The 20,738-nt window shown below is 45.5% G+C and overlaps 1 protein-coding gene across 1 annotated transcript in view; it reads right to left on the reverse strand.

Moving 5' to 3' along the window:
• Positions 537 to 20,738, reverse strand: part of ATE1 (arginyltransferase 1) — a 198,425-nt gene continuing 178,223 nt past the window's right edge. Inside the window, exon 13 of the mRNA XM_021073566.1 lies at positions 537 to 604. Within this exon, the coding sequence (XP_020929225.1) occupies positions 552 to 604 (53 nt within the window). The 3' untranslated portion in view covers positions 537 to 551. The remainder of the gene's footprint in view (positions 605 to 20,738) is intronic.

The raw sequence follows: 20,738 nt of genomic DNA on the forward strand, positions 1-20,738 counted from the left end.
TTAAGGTCTGCTGGGTTGATTTAGACCAAAGACCTTCGTAGGAAGCAAATCTTAGCAACACCCTGCAGGCTTATGACGTCTCTTGAAAAGACAGAGGGCTTGGGTCCTATTCTACAGCACAGGGAACTATATGGAATCACTTGTGATAGAACATGATAGAAGATAATATGAGAAAAACAACATCTACATATGTATGACTGGGTCACTTTGTTGTACACCAGAAATTGACAGAACACTGTAAATCAATTATAATATTTTAAATTTTTTGAGAAAAGATAGAGGGCTTATCCATCCTCCACCTTGGGAGAAGACCTTCACAATAAAGAATCTGGAGCGAGAGTGAAAAGTTAAGACAACGACAAAGGCTCTTGGAATCATTGGTCGATGGTCAGGCCCCCAGAAAGACGGGCCTTGCTCATCCCCTGCCCATCTTTTAAAGAACAGAGGCTGCTCACCTGGGCACAGGGCTGAGGGTCTTCTGAGATCCAAGGTGAGGGACTTGGAAGCGTCTTGTGACCGTGGAAAACCAGTTCACTTCCCAGCCCAAGATTTCACGTCCTGGATCTCCTCTGTGGCTTCTTCTTGAGGCAACATTTCGAAGTCTCTGAAAGCGTGGAGGACAGGGGTGGAACGAGCACTCAGCATGATTACGTGTTGTGACGTCCCAATTCTACTCCATCCCAGCGCTTCCGACTGCAAGCTATGTGGCTCAACCACCAAGGCCACGGTGATGCAGCCCTTTGCCTGAAAGCATTTATTTTGACGGAGAAGAAATACTGGTGGGTAAACTCAAGCAAAGGCTCCGTTAAAGGAAAAATACCCCATTTACTTGGATATCTTTCTCCTTTATTCCAGGTATAAAGAGGTTTGAGTTCAGAGAGTAAAGTAGGCAGCTAACGCACAGTGATGGCTGATGCTGTTACAAATGCATAAAAGTTAGGAAATTCAAAGTTATGATTCCCATTGCCGCAGTAACCCAACCACATCATGCAATCTGTTTGTAACGTGCACTACCGAGCGTCGTGTTAACTTTTATGGTCTCTATTACATATGTGTGATGTGAAAAGGTTATAGGGGGAGAGGGAGCCATAATTCTGAATTTTCTGATAGTTATGACTTTAGTGAGTTTAAAATGACTACTCTTTCTCATTTGGTTTTCTAGCACTGGTTGTGCCTGTTTTTCATTGTATCTTGGATTCTCTGGACTCTTCTGGTGGATTCCTCATTTCGATACAGACATTGATTTCTTACTTCTATTCAAACACTATTCATCATATTCATTAAGTACCTGTTACGGGAAGAGAGACGCAGGAGATACAAAGGTCAGAGTCTCGATTTCTCCATCTGGTTGAGGAGTTACAATACATACAAATATTCATGGTGGCAGAAGAGCCATGATGGCCATGCAAAGGGAACCCAGCCTTTCCCCATAGGGCTTTCGACTTCGCGGAGGGTGAGACAGGGAAGGGAACGAAATGTATTAACTCCCACTACCCAGCAACATGCTAAGCAGGTTATATTATCCCCACATTTTATGCAAAAGAAATTATCCCATTTTACAGTTGCATATACTGAGGCTCACACACTACTAGGTGGTAGAAGCAGGGTCTGAACTCAAGCAGAATTTTCTACCATCCAAAGTTAGGTCTTTTTTTTTTTTCTTTTCTTTTTTTTGTCTTTTGTCTTTTTAGGGCCGCACCTGAGGCATGTGGGGGTTCCCGGGCTAGGGCTCTCATGAGAGCTGTAGCCACTGGCCTACCCATAGCTCACGGCAATGCCAGATCCTTTAACCCACTAAGTGAGGCCAGGGATCGAACCGGCAAACTCATGGTTCCGTGTCGGATTCTTTGCCACTGCTCTACGATGGGAACTCCCCATATTAGGTCTTAAAGGATATGTAGGTTTTCTTTTGGAACCCCTTCTTTTCATTTGTTAGAGCAAAACATATTTGACATTAAAAATTCAGGAAACAGGAGTTCCTGTTGTGGCTCAGAGGGTTAAGAACCCAACTAGTATCCATGAGGATGCAGGTTCAGTTCCTGGCCCTGCTCAGTGAGTTGGGGATCAGGTGTCACTGCAAGTTGCAGTGTAGGTCGCAGATGGGGCTCGGATCTGGCGTTGTTTGTGGCTGTGGTTTAGGCTGGCTACTGCAGCTCCAATTTGACCCCTAGTCTAGGAACTTCTACCCTAGTCTGGGCCCTCCCCTGCCTTAAAAAAAATTTCAGGAAATTCAGAAAGTAGAAAGAAGAGAAAAATACTTGCATGCTCACATTACCCAGAAATTGCCACTCTGAATATTTCAGTGTCTTTTCCTGAATAATTTTTTTTTTTTAGGGCCACACCTGTGGCATAAGGAGCTTCCCAGGCTAGGGGTCTAATCGGAGCCGTAGCCACCGGCCTACACCACAGCCACAGCAACGCCAGATCCTTAACCCACTGAGGAGGCCAGGGATCGAACCTGCAACACAGGGTTCCTAGCCGAATTTGTTTCCACCGCACCACGACGGGAACACCTCCTCGAGAATTTTTTTCTGAACAGGAGCTCTGTTTGTTTATTGCTTATCACACAAGTATTTTTCTTTTCTATGAATATGTTCCTGACTTTCTTTTCATTTATCATAAACTGTCCCAGATGCGAAGAACACACTGGTGAATGGAAGGTGAGAGGAAAGGTCTGGGGTGGGAGGTACAGAGAAGCTGGAACACTGGATGCCAGCAAGCCACAGAGCTGGACCAGAGCCCTTGAGACCAGGCAGGCCTCCACCAGGGAGCTTCCGAAGTGCCTGTTTTTGAGGTCAGGACTTTGTTCCATAAGCCGCATATGTGCCCACTCTCTAGCCAATGGATGGTAGGTAAGAGACACTTAACACCCCTGCAAGGGAAGACGCTTTGATCGAGGCAGTGGCATGCCTGCCACTGTGCAGGGTAAGGTGATAAAGGCACGTAGGGTCCTACAACATCCACAAGGGAAGGGAAGGGACTGGGAATCTGAAGGAAGGTGGCTGAGGGTTGGTGGAAAGACGACGGTAGACACTCCCCACGGAGCTTTGCAAACACTGCGATCCCAAACTCCTAAAGCAGGAGGCCAGCGAAAGCTTTGGGTTGTAAAAAATCAAACTGTTTCCTTTTGGATTTTTAGGTTCTCCTTGGAGACCAGTTTCAGGTAAGAAAAGCCTACATTACCATCCAAAGACCAATTTGCAATATATTTCATTAATTTTGCACATGTTTATCACTTCTAATGGACAGGGTAAGTATATACAGGACCACGTCTTGGCACAGAATTCTCTTTCCTTTCTCCTTAAAGCCAGGGGCAGAAGGGGCAGGTCACCCTGACACATTGAGGCCAGATGTCACAGTGGGTGTGGGGGTACAGCAAACTGCAGCCCTGGGAATATGTGGCTGGCAAACAAGCCCATGTGGTTCATGACCTTCTGCCATGTTCGGATCACCTGTGTTATAATTATTTATTTCCACATCTCACTCGTGAACGGAATAGTAGATCGTGAATTTCTTAAGAGCAGAGCCTTTGCATTCTAAGCAACTCACACAATAGCAGAGCTGGCACTCGATAAACAGTTCTTCGAGAAAAGCATCAACTGTAAGGAATTGTGTGTGTGTGAGTGTGTAATCACACATGTATATATGTGTGTGTATGTATATATGTTCACCTATCGAAGAATGTGTAAATGTGTATATATATGTTCATGTGTGTATACATTCATCTGTTAAATTGCACTTGCCTTCTAGTCTGGCTGCTCCCATTCCTGACCAAGAGCAGCTTAAAAAAGCAATCTTGGTTGCTAATTAATGTGTTATCCTACCATGCAAGTGTTCTGAAAGAAATTCCTTACAAATCAGATTTTTCTACTTTGAATCTAATTCTAAACCCTCCAGAAGAGTCTGCTATTTCACGTATCCTTCACATATACTTTTTAATTTTTTCAGCGACCGAGGCATATGGAAGTTCCCAGGCTAGGGATCAAATCAGCGTTGCAGCTGCCAGCCTACACCACAGCCACAGCAACACAGGATCCGAGCCTCATCTGCAACCTACACCACAGCTCACGGCAATGCCGGATGCTTAACCCACCGAGCGAGGCCAGGGATCAAACCCATGTCCTCATGGATACTAGTCAGTTTCGTTAGCACTGAGCCAGGACGGGAACTCCTCCTTCCCATATACATTTGCAAAGTGTACTTTGTAGAAATGTAAATCATCAGAGTTCCCTGGTAGCTTAGCAGGTTAAGGATCTGGCATTGTCACTGCTATGGTGTGGGCTCGATGATCCCTGGCCTGGAACTCCCACATGCCATGGGCACAGAGAGAGAGAGAGAGAGAGAGAGAAAGAGAAAGAAAGAGAGAGAGAAAGGGAAAGATCATCATCCTTTAATGTGTCTGTTTTCGAGTCCAAGTTTGGCACATCGGGTCTGCCCACAGCTGGGGCATGCCTTCCCTCTTCCCTCTAAACTTCACCCATCCTCTAGGGCCGATGGAGCTAGGATCTCCTTGCTCGCTTGGGCAGGCAGGACTGGCTGTGTAGAAGGGAGCAAAGGATCCATGTGGGGAAGGCCCTGAGCCCTCAGCCACTGGGGTTCCCAGGAGACATGATAAGAATGAGTATATCATTTTGATCACATTCAGTAGTTTTACAAAATAATGCAAACAAGTCAACATCCATTAAACTTGCCAAGAGCACATAACACTGAAGAGAGATATGGCCACAGTGGAAGGAGGTGGGCCACTTGGAAGGGAGTTGCCCGAGGCACATACCAATGCTTTCATGGCAGGGTCTTTGGTTTATAATGGTGACTTTTTTTTCTCTCACCCCAGAGAGAGAACGGGAGAGAGAGATTTTGGCCTGTGGCCTAGGGTATCTTTGCCGGGTCTTCATACCTACTTCTTCTAGTGGGCGGCTTTCAACATCTCTAGTACAACCGGAAAATAGTTTGGGGGTAGGTATGCTTTGCTGGGGCTCTTATAACAGAATGCCACGGCATGGCTGTCTTATGCAATAGAAATTTATTTTCTCATGGTTCCGAAGGCTGGAAGTCCAAGAGAAAGTGCTGGCAGCTTTGGTTTCTTTGAGGTCCTTCTCCTCGGCTTGCAGTTGGCCATGTCCCTACACGGTCTTTTTCCACTTTCAGGCTGTACACGGCTGGTGCCTCTTTGGTACCCAAATTTCCTCTTATAATGACACCAGTCAGCTTGGACTAGGGCCCGCCGTAAAGACCTCATTTTAACCTAGTCACCTCTTTAAAGACCCTGTCTCCAAAGCAGTCCTGGGCTGAGATGCTGGGCGTTAGGGCTGAAGCATATGGATTGGGGGGGGGTATGCATTGTAGCCCCTAAAAAGGGGACACTGTCCACAGTCCTGAACACAGCCTCTTAGCCAGCGTAAGGAGAGTTTGAGGATCTGGAGACAGAAACACCTGCCTCCCAGTTCTTTCTTTCCCCCATAATAGCCAACTGGTCCAAACAAAAAGTTCTGTTCTCTGCATCATCCTTACCCCAGGAGCAGGGCTGTGAGCCTGAAACCTGTCTCCAAGATACAAAGAGTCCATCCCCAGGGGGAGAAAAGTGTCTCCCCTCCCCCCATGTAATGAATTCTCCACGCTGAAGCTATTCCCAGGTCTCAATCCCCACTGCCTTCTCCCTCCACCCACCTCTGGCCCCAGGGCAGACAGAGTCAAAAGCAGCTTGATGCTGATATGCGATTATGCAGACCCATGAATTCATAATTCCAAATAAACCCATCAAAACGTTTGCTCTTACTTTTAACCCCATTGAACCCCGAGGGGAAATGTTAAGAGGCAACAGCAGAAGAGATAAATATGGCAGACAAAAGTTTTCCCACAGCCTTTAGCCCCTTAAACATTCTAACCCCATTGAAGATGCTTATGCCTGGCCAAACACGGCCGCGGGGCAGGGCTCCTCCGGCGCCTCCTCGCAGTGCCCGCCTGGCTTTGCAGAGACCAGCTGCCTGTTGCTATGGCGATGTGGTTGCGGAAGGGCAACGCAGGGCACCCAACCCAAGGGCTTTTATAACCAAACCACATGCTTATTAACAGAAAGGAGAAAGTTTCCATTAAAATATCTGGGCTGATTACATTTGGAAACTTAATAACATGTGTTGACTCAAATCACTCCCATTGAACTGAACCCCAGCAGGACTTAAGGGTTCACCAGGGGAACAAATATCCCTGATGAAACTTGGCATCTTAACCCTGTTTAACATTTTAATTAAGAAGGGAAAATTCAGTGTCATTTGCTTTTTCCGCGGTCTCCAGGAGCGGCAGGGGACACGCTTGAGAATTCCTCCAAGGGTACGCGGAAAGAAATACATTAGCTAATTAGGGATGATGCAAGCCGGCTACGAACCAGAGATATATGCCTCTTCTGTATTTCCTTGGCCAGCGTTTCTACTGCCCTTCACTTTCCAGAATGATTTCCGAGTGTATCCTCTTCTTTTTTTATTTTTTTTTTAATGCTGTTAATTGAGAGCTAAGTTGTCACTTGAGTCTTTTACTCTACGAGGACAGGACCCCGAAACTACAGCCCCGCTCTTGGGAAATGCCCAGAATTTAGTAACTTTAGAAACCTCTTTCCCAAGCGCTCATTTCAGAGCCATCAAAACTCATCATTTTTATTAGCATTTCCTTTTTCTAGCCAGGCAGGGACCCTGGGGAGTTTCTTATGATGGCCCGGTTAAGCAGAAAATATTATCTTCCCTGTTTGCAAAGGGGCTCATGAAAGGGAGTTTCAGACGGCAGCCAGGCAGAGGGTCAGGCTCGGGGGCAGTGGTCATGTCTCGCACGCTCAGCCCGGCTACTGACTTGTCCCAGGGCTGAGGGACCAAACCTAAATGAAACAAGAAACGGTAGAAAACTCACTTTCACCAGAGGATGTGTGGAGCTTTCCAGTATAATTCCAAACTCAGAAAGTAGCCAGCAGAAACTTTGTCTTTATTTTGTTTTGTTTTGCTCTGAAACACTGAGTCAACCCTCATCCTGAGGTTTTTTGTGAATTTTAAGCCCGGTCTTCCTTTTGACATCCCTTCATCTATAAGCCAGTCCGGAGCTGCCCAGCGTTTACTTCCTGGGAGCGCTCCCTGTGCTGTTTGGCCTGTGGTTTCCTGGGGGCCCCTGGGGAAAGCAATACCCCAGAACCCCCTCCACCCCGGAGCCCAAAGGGATGGGGAACAACTGAACTATGTGTTAATTGCGTTAAGGCGCTTTCTCTAATGAAATAGTGGCTTTCTCCATAGCAACGGTGATTAAAAGATGCAGAACGGCGGGTCCTCCAGGGCTTGTCTGTCTGGGAAGTGATCGCCACTTCACAGAAGAACTCAGTCCAGATAGAAGTTTATTGTGCACATTTCACCGAAGCTGACCGCTCAGGTCACTCCCCAAATCCGCTTTCTCCCCCACCCCCACCTCCCCAAGCGCTGATTTGGGGGAGGGAGCCATGGAACATTTGCCGCCTGGTTCAGGGGTGGTAGATGGGAGCTGTTTGGAGCTAGGGGTGGGGGAGAAAGAGCCGAGATGGGGGGAGAAAAAAAAAAAAACCAAAGCTTGCAGCCTGAATGTGAGTCTGCTCTAAAGAAGCCCCATGCTTCATTAAGCATCTTTAAAAGTGCTCATTGAGAAGTCCAGAGGCGGTAAGGTAAATTTCCTTTCCATTTTTTTGTGCTTCTCTCTAGAGCGCACAGCATTCCTATTTTACACACTGTAGGGTAAGAGATTTTCAAAGTTGGAGGGAGGAGGGGGAAATAAACATTATCTGGACTGACACATGCAGCACAGGCTGAGATACGGGTCCAGACAGACTGCAGGGCCGGGACGGCCGGGCAGGAGGCGTCTGTCAGTCTGTGCTTCTCTCCCTGCCTTCCTTCACACTGTGCTCCTGCTCTCCTCTCTCCCCCGCAGGAGAACCGAACGTTCAGACCCAGGTTTAGATGCCCTGCAAATACAGTGCCAAGACACAAAGCTTAGACACGGCCCACACCTGTGCGGCACGTATCAGGAAGGATGAGAAAGGCCATGAATGAAAAAGGTGCCAGGAGGCAGTCCCGGTAGGTGAAGGCGCTGGAATATGAAAGGAAATGAAATATAATTGCGAGGAAAAAAAATCCAGACTCAGGTCTGAACACAGCCCCAAACACGTTCTCACCTCTTGGCACAGGCTCGGGAGACCCTGGTGGGAGTCCTAGGCCCGCCCACCTGGCTGAGGGACTCGGCCCCATCGCGGAAGCTCGGTCTCTCCGCTTGTGAAATGGAGAGCATCACTAAAGGAGGGATTTAGGCACAGCATTGACTTCCTGGCACACATAAGTGTGCAAAAATTATAATAATGTATCATTATTACACAGAGTAATGCTCTACTGAGTTTGTACCTCACTCTGTGATTCACAAAGTGCTTCCGCTCCCCTTCCCTCTTGTAAAATCTTCCTAACAAGCCTGGGCTATTCTGATAAGCCCCGGTGGTGCCTCGCTAGAGGCAGATCAAAGCCCCTGCGCCAGGCACTGCCAGGTCAAGCAGAAAAGGCCAGTTGCTGGGGACAAAACAAACTGAGAAATCCAAACTTCAAAATCTAGCCCCGGGGACTGGGAATGTTCTAGGCTATGGGACACAGGGGTGAACAAGAGTGACACAGGGCTGCCATCCTGGAGCTGACAGTTCAGGGATGCTCTAGGGAGGTGGAGGGTGCAGTGAGAGGCCGGGCAGAGGTGGCTCACCCAAGGAGGCAAAGAACACTTCTGGGGATGTTCTTTTTATTTTTATGAACAAAATGTAATATATAACATATTTACGGGCCTTGGAGTGCTTAGATGTCTCTAGGAAATAAAAATGCTATTTATACTGGCATAAAGTGTTTGAAGAAAGTTGGATGAGGGCCACACACCTAAATATTTATAGTGCCAAGAAATCTGGATGCTACTGTGGTTTGTTTTCTACTTGGAAAATAACTCATTTTAAACATTATTATGCTAATAATACTGTAACTGAAACTTGCTAATCCTAAGGGAAAACTCCAAATTCTAAACAAAAGCTAATATAGAAATGACTCTGGGCAAAGAGCCTTCCAATTACTTTGTACACTGGTCCATTATCTGGATATTTAATACAAATACTCAATATCCTTCAAAGGTATTTACCCAAAGAGCCACAGGAGTAATAGTGACAGATTAATGAAGACCACAGTGTCCTGCAAGACGGAGCCATCCTGAGGGCAGATAGCCCTGCCAGTGCGGTCATCAGCCCCCTTCCAGCTTATGTGGTCAGAGAACCAACAGCATCCCTCCAATTGTGGGATTGCGGGAAACTCAGAATTCCAACACCCTCTCCCACTAACCCATGCCTACTGAATCAGAATCTTCACTTTAACAAGATCCCCAGGTGATGTGTATACACATCAAACTCAGAGAATTGATAGCCTACAGAGCCTGCATATAGCAGAGTGAAGAGACACATGGTCACCCAGTTAAAGACTACATTTCCCAGCCTCCCTTGCAGCTGGGTGTGGCCTTGTGACTAAGTTCTTGCTATTGGGAAGTGAGTGGAAGGGATATCCAGGTGCTGACCTTAAAATGCAGGAGCTTGCCTTCCCCTGCTCTCTCCACATTTCTTGCTGATTGGATCTGAGCATTGAGGCAGGAGATGGAGCAGCCATCTTTGGACAGGAGGGAATCTCCTGCTGGGGACGGCAGAGCAAAAAAGAGGTCTGGATACCTGATCATTATGCAACATATCAAACCAGCTTTACCTCCAAGTCACAACAACACATCTTTATTTCTATTTCTTTTATGATATCACCTTCTAGTTGCAATGTCTATATGTTACTTCTCATGGTAGATTGCAAGCTTTAGTGGACAGGAACCAAATCTTATTTAATTTTATACTCTTTACATTGTCTAGTTCTATGTCTATCCTATAAGAGGCACACAAAACTATCAGTTAAATCAATGAGCAAAGGAATTAATGAGTGAAAGAATGATTTGCTATCAAGAAGTACTTGCTAACCTCCCACTAGCCAAAGATGGTGCTCTTGGAGCCTCAATAAGGATAATAATTGCCAAGGATTCAAACTCATCAAATATGTTCAAATATGTTTAAAGCCACAAGTTCATTTCAGAAAGAGTAATGTTGGTGATAGTGCTAGCAGTATTATTCTGAAACTACTGTGTGTGTTGCAGGATAAATTCAACGAGTAATGACGTTCATATCATTGAGAAATGGATTTTGCAACAGAGAGAAAGGAGATAAGACAAGGTAGACATAAGAATGTGCTTAAGGATAGTCCCTACGGTCCTACATATGACTTGGAAATATCAATAAGAACTCATAGTTTATTAAAATTTTTTTCTTACGTTTGTCCCTTGGAAAAGCCTCAAGTTATCTCTATCCCATTAGCAATAAATGCTCTTAGTACCTTGTTAGTGGTGTCTAAATACCATTTCCCTCTAAAAAGCTCTAAGATTCCTTAGAGAAGTGGCTGGTTCCAAGAATGGGCAGAAATTTGCAAGATGAGTTTGGAGCAATTTGTCATACCAAAAACCAAAGAACTCTCAAAGATTCCTGGGATCCTATCAAAAGTCCACAACAACAAACTTGAAAGGCTCCCATTGCCTGAAGTTAAGACAATTGATCCATCATTGAAGAAGAAAAGCTACAATGGATTAAATCCCACCAACTCTGTTTAAACCCATAGGTTCATACAAATTTCTAAAAGAAACTCATTGGCTACCTTGGAATATTCTAGGAAACCAGCTCCTTATTTTCTTCTTTCTTTTTTTTCTTTTTTTTTTTCTTTTTTTTTTTTTTTTCAGGGCTGCACCTGCAGCATATGAAAGTTCCCAGGCTAGGGGTTGAATCAGAGCTGCAGCTGCAGGCCTATACCACAACCATAGCAACACCAGATCCAAGCCTTATCTGTGACCCACACCACAGCTTGCAGCAACTCTGCATCCTTAACCCACTGAGCAAGGACAGGTATAGAACCTGCATCCTCATGGATACTAGTTGGGCTCACTTCCACTGAGCCACAACAGGAACACCCCAACTTTTATTTTCAAAGTTGCTAAATAAAGAGCAAGAATGAAGCTCTCAGCATAGCTTTTCTATATGAATAGCTTTTCTATTTGGGGTCAAATAGTTGGGGAGGGTAAGGTAATCTATAAATAACAATGAATATGTAATGATAAAACCAAAATATCACCATTTTCAAATTCTAATTAAATAATAGATCTATGTGATGATCACAAATGGCGCTACTATCAAAAAGAGAAACAACCGGACATTTTTTGACTCTTATTAGGAGAATACACCATCACCTGTGAAAGAGTCTTATTTTAAAAAAAACTTGAATTTGGAATTCCCGTTGTGGTGCAGCAGAAACGAATCCGAGTATCCATGAGGGCATGGGCTCAATCCCTGGCCTCACGCAGTGGGTTAAGGAGCAGGCGTTGCCATGAACTGTGATATAGGTTGCAGACACGCCTCGGATCCCACATTGCTGTGGCTGTGGTATAGGCCGGCAGTTGTGGCTCTGATTCAAACCCTAGCCTGGGAACTTCTGTAGGCCATGGGTGAGCCCTAAAAAGCAAAACAAACAAACAAATTTGAATTTAATTAAGCCTTGCGATAGAACTGGTAATTTACTAGAAGTACAGGGGAAAGAGGAACATGTTAAATGATACTGTGGGGATGTAATCAGCAAAATCTGGACTTTGGGAAACCCTGCAGGACAAATGACCAGGTTTCTTCAATAAATCACTTCCAAGGGAAAAAGATGTGCAAAGGGGACTTACAGATTAAAATAAACTTAAGAGACATATCAACTGATTGCCATGGAGGGGTCTAATGTGGATCCTAATTTGATAAACAATTTGTAAAACAATTTATAAGATAAATGAGGCAACGTGAACAATGGAGAGATAGTGACTGCAAAAAGGGAGATGTGATGAGGAATGTGAGTGATCCCTGGTTGGTCATTTTAAGAGCTTGTGCCTTTTAAACGTACATACTGCAATCGTTATTGAAGAAGTATGACGCCAGAGATTTAATCAAAATAATTCAGGACAGGGGCAGGGACTTGGGATAAGGGGGAGTAGATGCAACACTCTGAGATGATTGTTGTTGAGGCTGTGCAAGAAATACATGGAGGTTCACTGTATTATCCTCCCTAATTTTTGTTTGAAATCTTTTATAATAGAAAGCTCTTTAAAAAAAAACAACAACAACAAAACGAAACAGAATAACCTTCAGTTTCCAAGGGCGCTAGTCTCTACTTTCTGATCTGATACCATGCACCCTGAATGACCCCACTGACACCCTTCAATAATCTTAGGAAATTAATAACTTAGAAACTTCTAGTCACAATGTTATGAAGGTCGGCATTCCTACAACGTGATGGACTATTGCCGTTCCATCTTACATGAAAGCCTCTTTGACCTAAAGAAGGACATCCTGACCAAAGAGACCATGAGAAGGACCTCGGTACCTACACTGAGACCCGTGCACACACACAGTTCTGGGACGGGGCTGTGGGGAAAAGAAGGGAACTAGAACAATGATTGAAGTCCACCTCCCTCCTTCCATCAAACTCTGAAAACTCAACATTTCCCCCTTTGAGAGTCTTCACTCCTAGAGAAATTAGTCTGTGTTTCATAGAGTAAGAGCACAGGCAATACTTTCCAAGAGGTTTAATCCAGCCTCAGTTTGGAGTGTAGGCAAGGGATGATGACCCTCATGGCATCGTCAGAGGTCTTCTCCCACCCCTAGTCCATGAACGTTCCTTCTGACTGTTTCCTCACTTCCCTCTTATTACTGTTCAGTATCTTGTGAGTTGTTTGGTTAACCCAATGGAGAGCAGTTATGCAGCAGTAATTTTAGCCCAGAGAAAGACACTGTCCCATCACTAAAGGATTTGCATCGGAGTTCCCGTCATGGCTCAGTGGTTAATGAATCTGACTAGGAACCATGAGGTTGTGGGTTCAATCCCTGGCCTTGCTCAGTGGGTTAAGGATCCGGTGTTGCCATGAGCTGTGGTGTATATCGCAGACGTGGCTCGATTTGGCATTGCTATGGCTCTGGGATAGGCCAGCAGCTGTAGCTCCGATTGGACGCCTCACTGGGAACCTCCATGTGCCGTGGGAGCGGCCCAAGAAATGGCAAAAAGACAAAAAATAAATAAATAAATAAAAACAAAATAAAAACAAAGGATTTGCATCATAACTGCCTCCCCCGCCGGCCCCTTCTGCAGAGTCTTCTTGGTGGAGGCTGTCTATGCAGTTGTACTATTCAGAATGTTGGCAACATAGAATCGAATGAACATTCTCATTTAGCTTAGGCTATTTTCAATCATTAGAAGGTACTATGTCTTGATAATGTAAAATCATATATGAAATTCACCTTATTTTAAAGGGTAAATTACAACTGACTCATCTAGGCTGGAAACAACAAATTAATTGCTCCTTCTCCAATGCTTTGTAATCATTGGCTTCTTTTTCTAATGAAAAGGGGGAAATAAAGGGAAGGGCTGACTTGCTTAACTGGTGGTCAAAAATGAGTCTTTACTGCCTAAATATACTCAATAAGCAGCCTTAGACTGGAAACAAAACTGTAGACGATATTATTAGGAAGATTAGTGAGATTAGATATGCTATGGATAATCTATTGTGCCTGTGCTGAATTTCCTGACTGTGACCATGGTACTGTGAGTATATGAGACAAACACGGGGAGAAAGGCAAAGTATTAGCTATTGATGAACCTGGGTAGAAGGTTTGCAGGGCTTATTTGTACTGTTCTTGCAAATTTTCTACAAGCTTGAAATTCTTTTTTTTTTTGGCTGGCCCACAGCACATGGACTTCCTGGGCCAAGGATCAGATCCACAGCCGTGCTTGTGACCTATGCCACAACTGTGGCAATGCCAGATCCTTAACCCACAATGCAGGGAGGGCCAGGGATCGAACCTGCATCCCAGTGCTCCCAAGATGCCACCAATCCCGTTGCTACACAGCTGCATCTCCAAGCTCAAAATTCTTTAAAAATACATCATCTTGAGAAATGATGAGGATTCTGAGACCCAGGTCCTGCTGGTACCAGAACTCTGCACTTTAGCATGGCAGCCTGGCCGTGTCTCATTCCCCCATGTGACGTGGAACGTGATTCCAGGAAAGGAGAGGGTTATTCTGCCAAGGAAAAAGTGATGCCTTTTATTTTTCATATATTTTTTCAATTGAATTTAATTTTTATTTTATATTGGAGTATAGTGGATTTACAATATTGTGTTAGTTTCAGGTGTACAGCAACGTGATTCGGTTATACATACATATATCCGTTCTTTTTCAGATTCTTTTCTCATGTAGGTTATTACGGAATATTGACTAGAGTTCTCTGAGCTATACAGTAGGGCCTTGTTGATTTTCTCTTTTATATACAGTAGCGTGTCTGTGTTAACCCCACTGAGAAAGGGCCCACTTAGATCATCCTCCCTACGTTAAAAAAGAAAATTATTAAAGTGCAGTCGATTGGAGTTCCCGTTGTGGTGCAATGGAAACGAATCCGACTGGGAACCATGAGGTTGCGGGTTTGATCCCTGGCCTTGCTCAGTGGGTTAAGGATCCGGCATTGCCCTGAGCTGTGGTGTAGATCGCAGACGTGGCTCAGATCTGGCGTTGCTGTGGCTGTGGTGTAGGCCGGCGGCTACAGCTCCGATTGGACCCCTAGCCTGGGAACCTCCATATGCCGCGGGAATGGCCCTAGAAAAGGCAAAAAGACAAAAAAAAAAAAAGTGTAGTTGATTTACAATGTTGTGATAATTTCTGCTGTACAGCATAGTGACTCAGTCATATATATATACACACACACACCTCCATTCTTTTTCAGATTCTTTTCCCATGTAGATGACCACAGAATATCAGGTAGAGTTCCCTGTGCTACACAACAGGTCCCTACTGGCTATTCGTTCCATATACCGCAGGGCATATGCCAACCCCAACCCCCAGACCATCCCTCCCTCCCGGAGAGCTCAGGATCCAGCATTGTCACTGCTGTGGTACAGGTTCAGTCCCTGGATCCAGAACTTCTGCATGCCATAGGCACAGCCACACACACACAATGTTTCTAAGATCAGGGTATAACATTACATAGATGTTTGTGTGCTGGGTATGAGGGATCTATGGATTGTGAGAAGTGATTCCTTTTAAGGGGCGGGATGGGAGAGTATCAAAACCTAGAGCCATCAGCACTCTCTTAGGCCAGATGCCCGGGGACTTCTATTACCAAAACAAAATAACAGCAATCAGAATAAAATAAATATTCCGTACGGTTTAATCTTTATTTTTACAGGATTTGGCAGGAGACATAAGGTCTGGAATGGTGAGCCTTCTGGGGAACTTTGTACTTATTAAAATGGTCTGGACACTGGCTCATATTATTCTTTCTCTCCCTTTGAAATGGGAACGGAAAATCTCTGGATAACTGGTCAGGGGCATGGTCCAGACCTGTGACCCTCTCTCACGTCCTTCTGTCCTCCAGCACCAGAATGTACTCCTGCACTTTATTCTATTGAGAGTCTAGGTTCTTTTCTATCTACACTTGCTGAAAATGCTGGGCAAAGTGGAACCCGTGGACCCTGGGTCATGGCAATAGGAGAGTAAATTTCAACTGGAAAGCTCTGTCTAAAATCTTATAATAATAAATAAGTATATATTATAAGGAATATCATATATACTATATATTTCAATATATGTGTTTATAATAAGTAAATATTATAGACATAGCACAAATCAAACTCATTTTTCTTAGAAGAGAGGTGGATTTTCTGCCCTTAGAATTTACTTTTTTTTTTTTTTTTTTGCTTTTTAGGGCCACACCTGCAGCATATGGAAGTTCCCAGGCTAGGGGTCAAATCGGAGCTGCAGCTGCTGGCCTACATCACAGCCACAGCAACACCAGATCCTAGCCACATCTGCGACCTACACCACAGCTCATGGCAATGCCAGGTCCTTAACCCACTGAGCAAGGCCAGGCATTGAACTCGTATCCTCATGGATACTAGTCAGGTTCTTAACCCACTGAGCCACAACAGGAACTCCCAGAATTTACACGTCGTTACTCTACAAATGCCATATAGTTTTCAAAGTTAACTTCTTCTTTAATATGCTGAAATTCATCTTCATGAAACAGTACAAAAGACAAACAGGCTGCTATATCATAATGTAAATTTAAATTTAAAACAATTTTTGTGGTAATATACACATAATACAAAATTTAGCGTCTTAACTAATTTTTTTTTTTTCCTGCGCCTGTGGCATTTAAAAGTCCTCAGGCCAGGGATCAAACCCTCGCCACAGCCGCAGCAACTTGATCCGCTGCAGTGACAGTGCCAGATCCTTAACGTGCTTCTCTGCAAGGGAACTTCCAACCAATTTTAAGGACACAGTTCAGAAGTGTTATGCATATTCACACTGTTGTACAACCAATGATTAGAACTTTTTCATCTCGTAAACCTGGAGCTCTGTACCCACAGAACAACTATTCCCCATTTTCCCCACCCCCCAGCTCTTGCCCACCACCGTTATACTCTGCTTTCAGGAATGTGCCTACTCTGGATGTATACACAGAATCAAACAATATTTGTCTTTTGGTGACTGGCTCGATTCAGTCAACATAATGTCCTCCAGGTCCATTCACACTGTGGCATGTGTCAGAATTTCCTTCCCTCATCTTTAAGGCTGTATAATATTCTATTATGGGTATTCACCTTTATTTCATCCATTCATCTGTGATGAACAATTGCCCTCACTCTGTTGTGAATAATGCCTTAAACATGGGTGAACAAATATCTCTTTGAGATGCTGCTGTCAATTCTTTTGAATATCTACCCAGGAGTGGAATTGCTGGGTTATACGGTAATTCTATTTTAAAATTTTTGAGGAAGCACCTAACTGTCTTCCACAGCTGCTCCAGTTTACACTTCCTCCAACAGTGCACAAGGGTTCCAGTTTCTCCACAACCTCGCCAACACTTGTTATTTTCTAGGTTTTTAATAGTAGCCATCTATGGGTGTGTGGTTAAAAAATTAAGTCTAGTGTTTAATTGTACAATAAAAGGCTGACTCAGCCAGCGAAATATCAGAGTCAATGAAAAGGCATAGAAGGCATTGTCTTATTTTAGGAAGAAATGCCCTTTGCCTATTACTTAGCAAGACATTGGCTGGGTTACAGAGTTCCCGTCGTGGCTCAGCGGTTAACGAATCTGACTAGCATCCATGAGGACATGGGCTCGATCCCTGGCCTCACTCGCTCAGTGGATTAAGGATCCGGCGTTACCATGAGCTGTGGTCGCACACAAGGTTCAGATCCTGCATTGTTGTGGCTGTGGCATAGGCTGGCAGCTACAGTTCTGATTCAACCCCTAGTCTGGGAACCTCCGTATGCCACGGGGTATAGCCCTAAAAAGATTAAAAAAAAAAAAAAGACATTAGCTGGGTTAGAGAAACTAAAATTAACCAGCCTAGTAAGGAGCCTATTGGACAAGTTGAGCTATTCCCCAATCTCAAGGGAACAGAAAGATAAAGACACTAGAACTGCACTGGAGTTGGAATCACTTTTCAAGTGATTCTATGTTGGGTGCAAAAGAGAGAGAAGTTGATGAAAGGTTGGTGATAAGTCACAAAGCCTGTAAGGTGGGTGGTGGGGGAACTGATGCCATTCATGGGGTGAACTGGTGCCATTCCTTCCGGAGTGAAGGAGCAGGAGCTGGTGGAGGAGGACAAGGTGGCAGCAAAGGACCTCAAGGATGGAGGTGAGAGCAAGTGGAATGGGGGGTGGGAGGTGGAGGAGAGGATGACAGTTGACCCTATGAGTGTGTGTGACACTGCTGGAAGGGTCAAACAGAAATTGGGAGCTGTTGTTGGAATAAAGGAATATTTATGAAGCTCTCCTACGTACGGTGTACTGCCAACTACTTGACCAAAAACATTCCCTAATTTTGGCGGAAATGACCCAGCAAAGCACATCCAATAATAGGCTGGTGTAATGAGCAGGTGTTCCCTCCCGGCCATAGCCAGCACAGGACTCTCAGCTCTTCATTGTGCAAGGTGAAATCTGTCACGGGGGGCTGCAGATCAGAGCACTTCTTCGAAAAGTAAAGCGGGTCCCCTGCTGCTGCTGGCAGGTCAAACCTCCTGACCTCCGAGGACACGCAAAGCCCTGCAGCAGAGCAACACAAGTCCTGCAGGTGAGATGCAAGAACACGTGAAGAGTATTTGCAGAGCTGGAAATACACGCTAGCGTAGCTGCCGACAATATTTTGTCAAGTGCATATGGGAGCAGCTGTTCTCCCACAGAACACACTTTGATGATAAAGTCAGTGTTTTTCCGCCACAGCAGAGAGGAAAAAATGATTCCAGTCCTCAGCATCCTGCCTGCTACAGACCCATTAAGAGTTTACACCATTTCAGCTGCAGAAACTTCTCTCGACCCATCGCACATAATGAGTATTTGCAAATGGTGCACATGCGTGCGTGTGTGCGTGCCTGGGTTAAGATGTGGACATGGGCTTGCATGCAATGCGGACACATTTGTTTTTCATTGTCCCTGACCGACTTGAGAAGTAGTAAAAGATCCCTTTTCCCCGGAGATGGTGTGTGGGTCAGCCCAGGCGTTTTCCAAGCATGGCATGTGGTTTCAGTCGCCTGTCTCTTATTAAAGTCTGTGGGAGCTGTGTGGGGGTCTGGAATGCGCGGCCCCACATCTCCCTGAGGAAATGGGATGCTAGTACCAGATTTAGGAGTCAGAGCAACACATAACAAGGTTTCTGGTCATAACCGGGTCCGGGAGACCTGGTGTCAGTGATTTCCCAGATGACGCATCCTCCTAAGACATTCCTATGGATTCGGTATTTAATGGGAGCATGAAAAAGGGGCGAGTGGAGGGAGCGCCCTTTGTGGCTCAGCGGTAATGAGCCCGAGTGATATCCATGAAGATGCAGGTTCAATCCCTAGCCTCTCTCAGTAGGTTAAAGAGCCAGCATTGCCATGAGCTGTGGTGTAGGTCGCAGATGCAGCTCAGATGTGGTGTTGCTGTGGCTACGGCGCAGGCTGGCAGCTGCAGCTCTGATTTGATCCCTAGCTTGGGAACCTCCATATGCCGCAGGTGTGGCCTTAAAAAGGAAAAAAATAAAAGGGGCAAGTGGAGAGAGGGCGAGCATCTGTCTGGTGTCCTAGAGCTACCGAGTCCTTCCGGGGGAGAGCGGGGGAGGCGGAGCAGGAAGGGCCCCATCCTGACGGGTTCAGGGCCAGTGAAGGCCCAGGCAGGAGACAAAAGTCACTTTACACATAAGAAAGGCGTAGGCGGGGATTTTCCAGTTTTGCTCTTAAAAAGGGGAGGAAAAGACCCAAAGCGACAGTTTAAATAAAATAAATATTTGCTTTTTCTTTATCTTTTGAGACAGGAACCCGTCACCTTGATTATCATGTTTCCATACTTCTAGAGGAAGAAAAAAATGCCCTAAAATGGGCATCCATATATATTCTCAAAACCACCCCACAAAAACCTATCGAGTGACCTCAGCTGACAGCACCGGGATCATTAACGCCAGGTGTAGAGTTTCAAATCTCCCCTAGTCCTTTCTCATTTTTGTCTTTTTCTCTCTGGCAAATCCCATTTCTTGGCCACGCCATCTCCCAGTTATGTCTTCCAGGGCTTGTTCTTATTTGGGGGTCTCTGTCTTTGTGCCGGGCTGCCCCCTCACAGTGGGTGCGTCCTAGGGGAGATGCTGAGGATTCTCGAATCTTCCAAACGAGGCCTCCTGGTGAAAACAACGAGCCTGGTTAGCTGATGGTAAGGAAGAATGCCAGCTGGCAGGTTTTGGGCAGGCGTGCCCCATTTCCATCCTGGGAGATGAGGACGCGGCCCCCTCACCTCAGGGTGGGGAGACTCCTCACAGGCATCCGTCCATCCAGCCACGGCTGCTCTCACCTCCACAGAAAGTGACTCCTGGGGCTGCCAGAGAGGACCGCACTTGTGCACGACCGCACAATTGCCCTGTCACCCTGTCCAGCTTTGTGCCCTTTCCTTCAAGTTCTCTGTATTTCAGCAGAATTCAACTGCGTGCTGCTCCCAGGGCACCCTGTATTTCTGCCTCCACAAGGGGTCTGGAGCCATGCCTTCTGCCAAGACCGCACTGAGCCTCCTTGCCTAAGGATCAAAGGGCAAAGATCAACTCTCTCGACAAACTGCTTGGATCGCCTTTGGTTCTCTTCTGTTGAACTGCATCTGTGCTCTTAAAGCAGCTCACTCTCCACCTCCTGGTGTGAATCCCCCTTCCAAGACTGAACCCCTGGAGAGCAGAGAACACAACCGCCCTCCCTCTGCATCACCATTAACTGCAGGTGTACCTGCTGCGGGCACGATGCCATTCGCTCAACATACGGTCAACTCAAAAAAAGGGCACAAGGTGAGAGTTCGGGGTAGCTTTTATTTGGGGCTCACTGAGGACTCTAGCCCGGGAACAGCCCCTCAGATGGCTCTCAGGAACTGCTCCAAGGAGGTGGGAGAGGCCAGCATATGTGTGAGTTTGGTGAACCGGGTACATAGAGTCAGGCACACATCTTGGTAGAAAGATGTCTGCTGATTTTAGCGCTTTTCTAGATGTGAGGAACTGTAAGAAATTGAGCTCATAAAATCTTCTCCTGAAAAATACCTTTTACCCTCAGAAGCCTGTTC

This window comes from Sus scrofa, chromosome 14 (genome assembly GCF_000003025.6).
Source record: "Sus scrofa isolate TJ Tabasco breed Duroc chromosome 14, Sscrofa11.1, whole genome shotgun sequence".
NCBI classification, from domain to species: Eukaryota; Metazoa; Chordata; class Mammalia; order Artiodactyla; family Suidae; genus Sus; species Sus scrofa.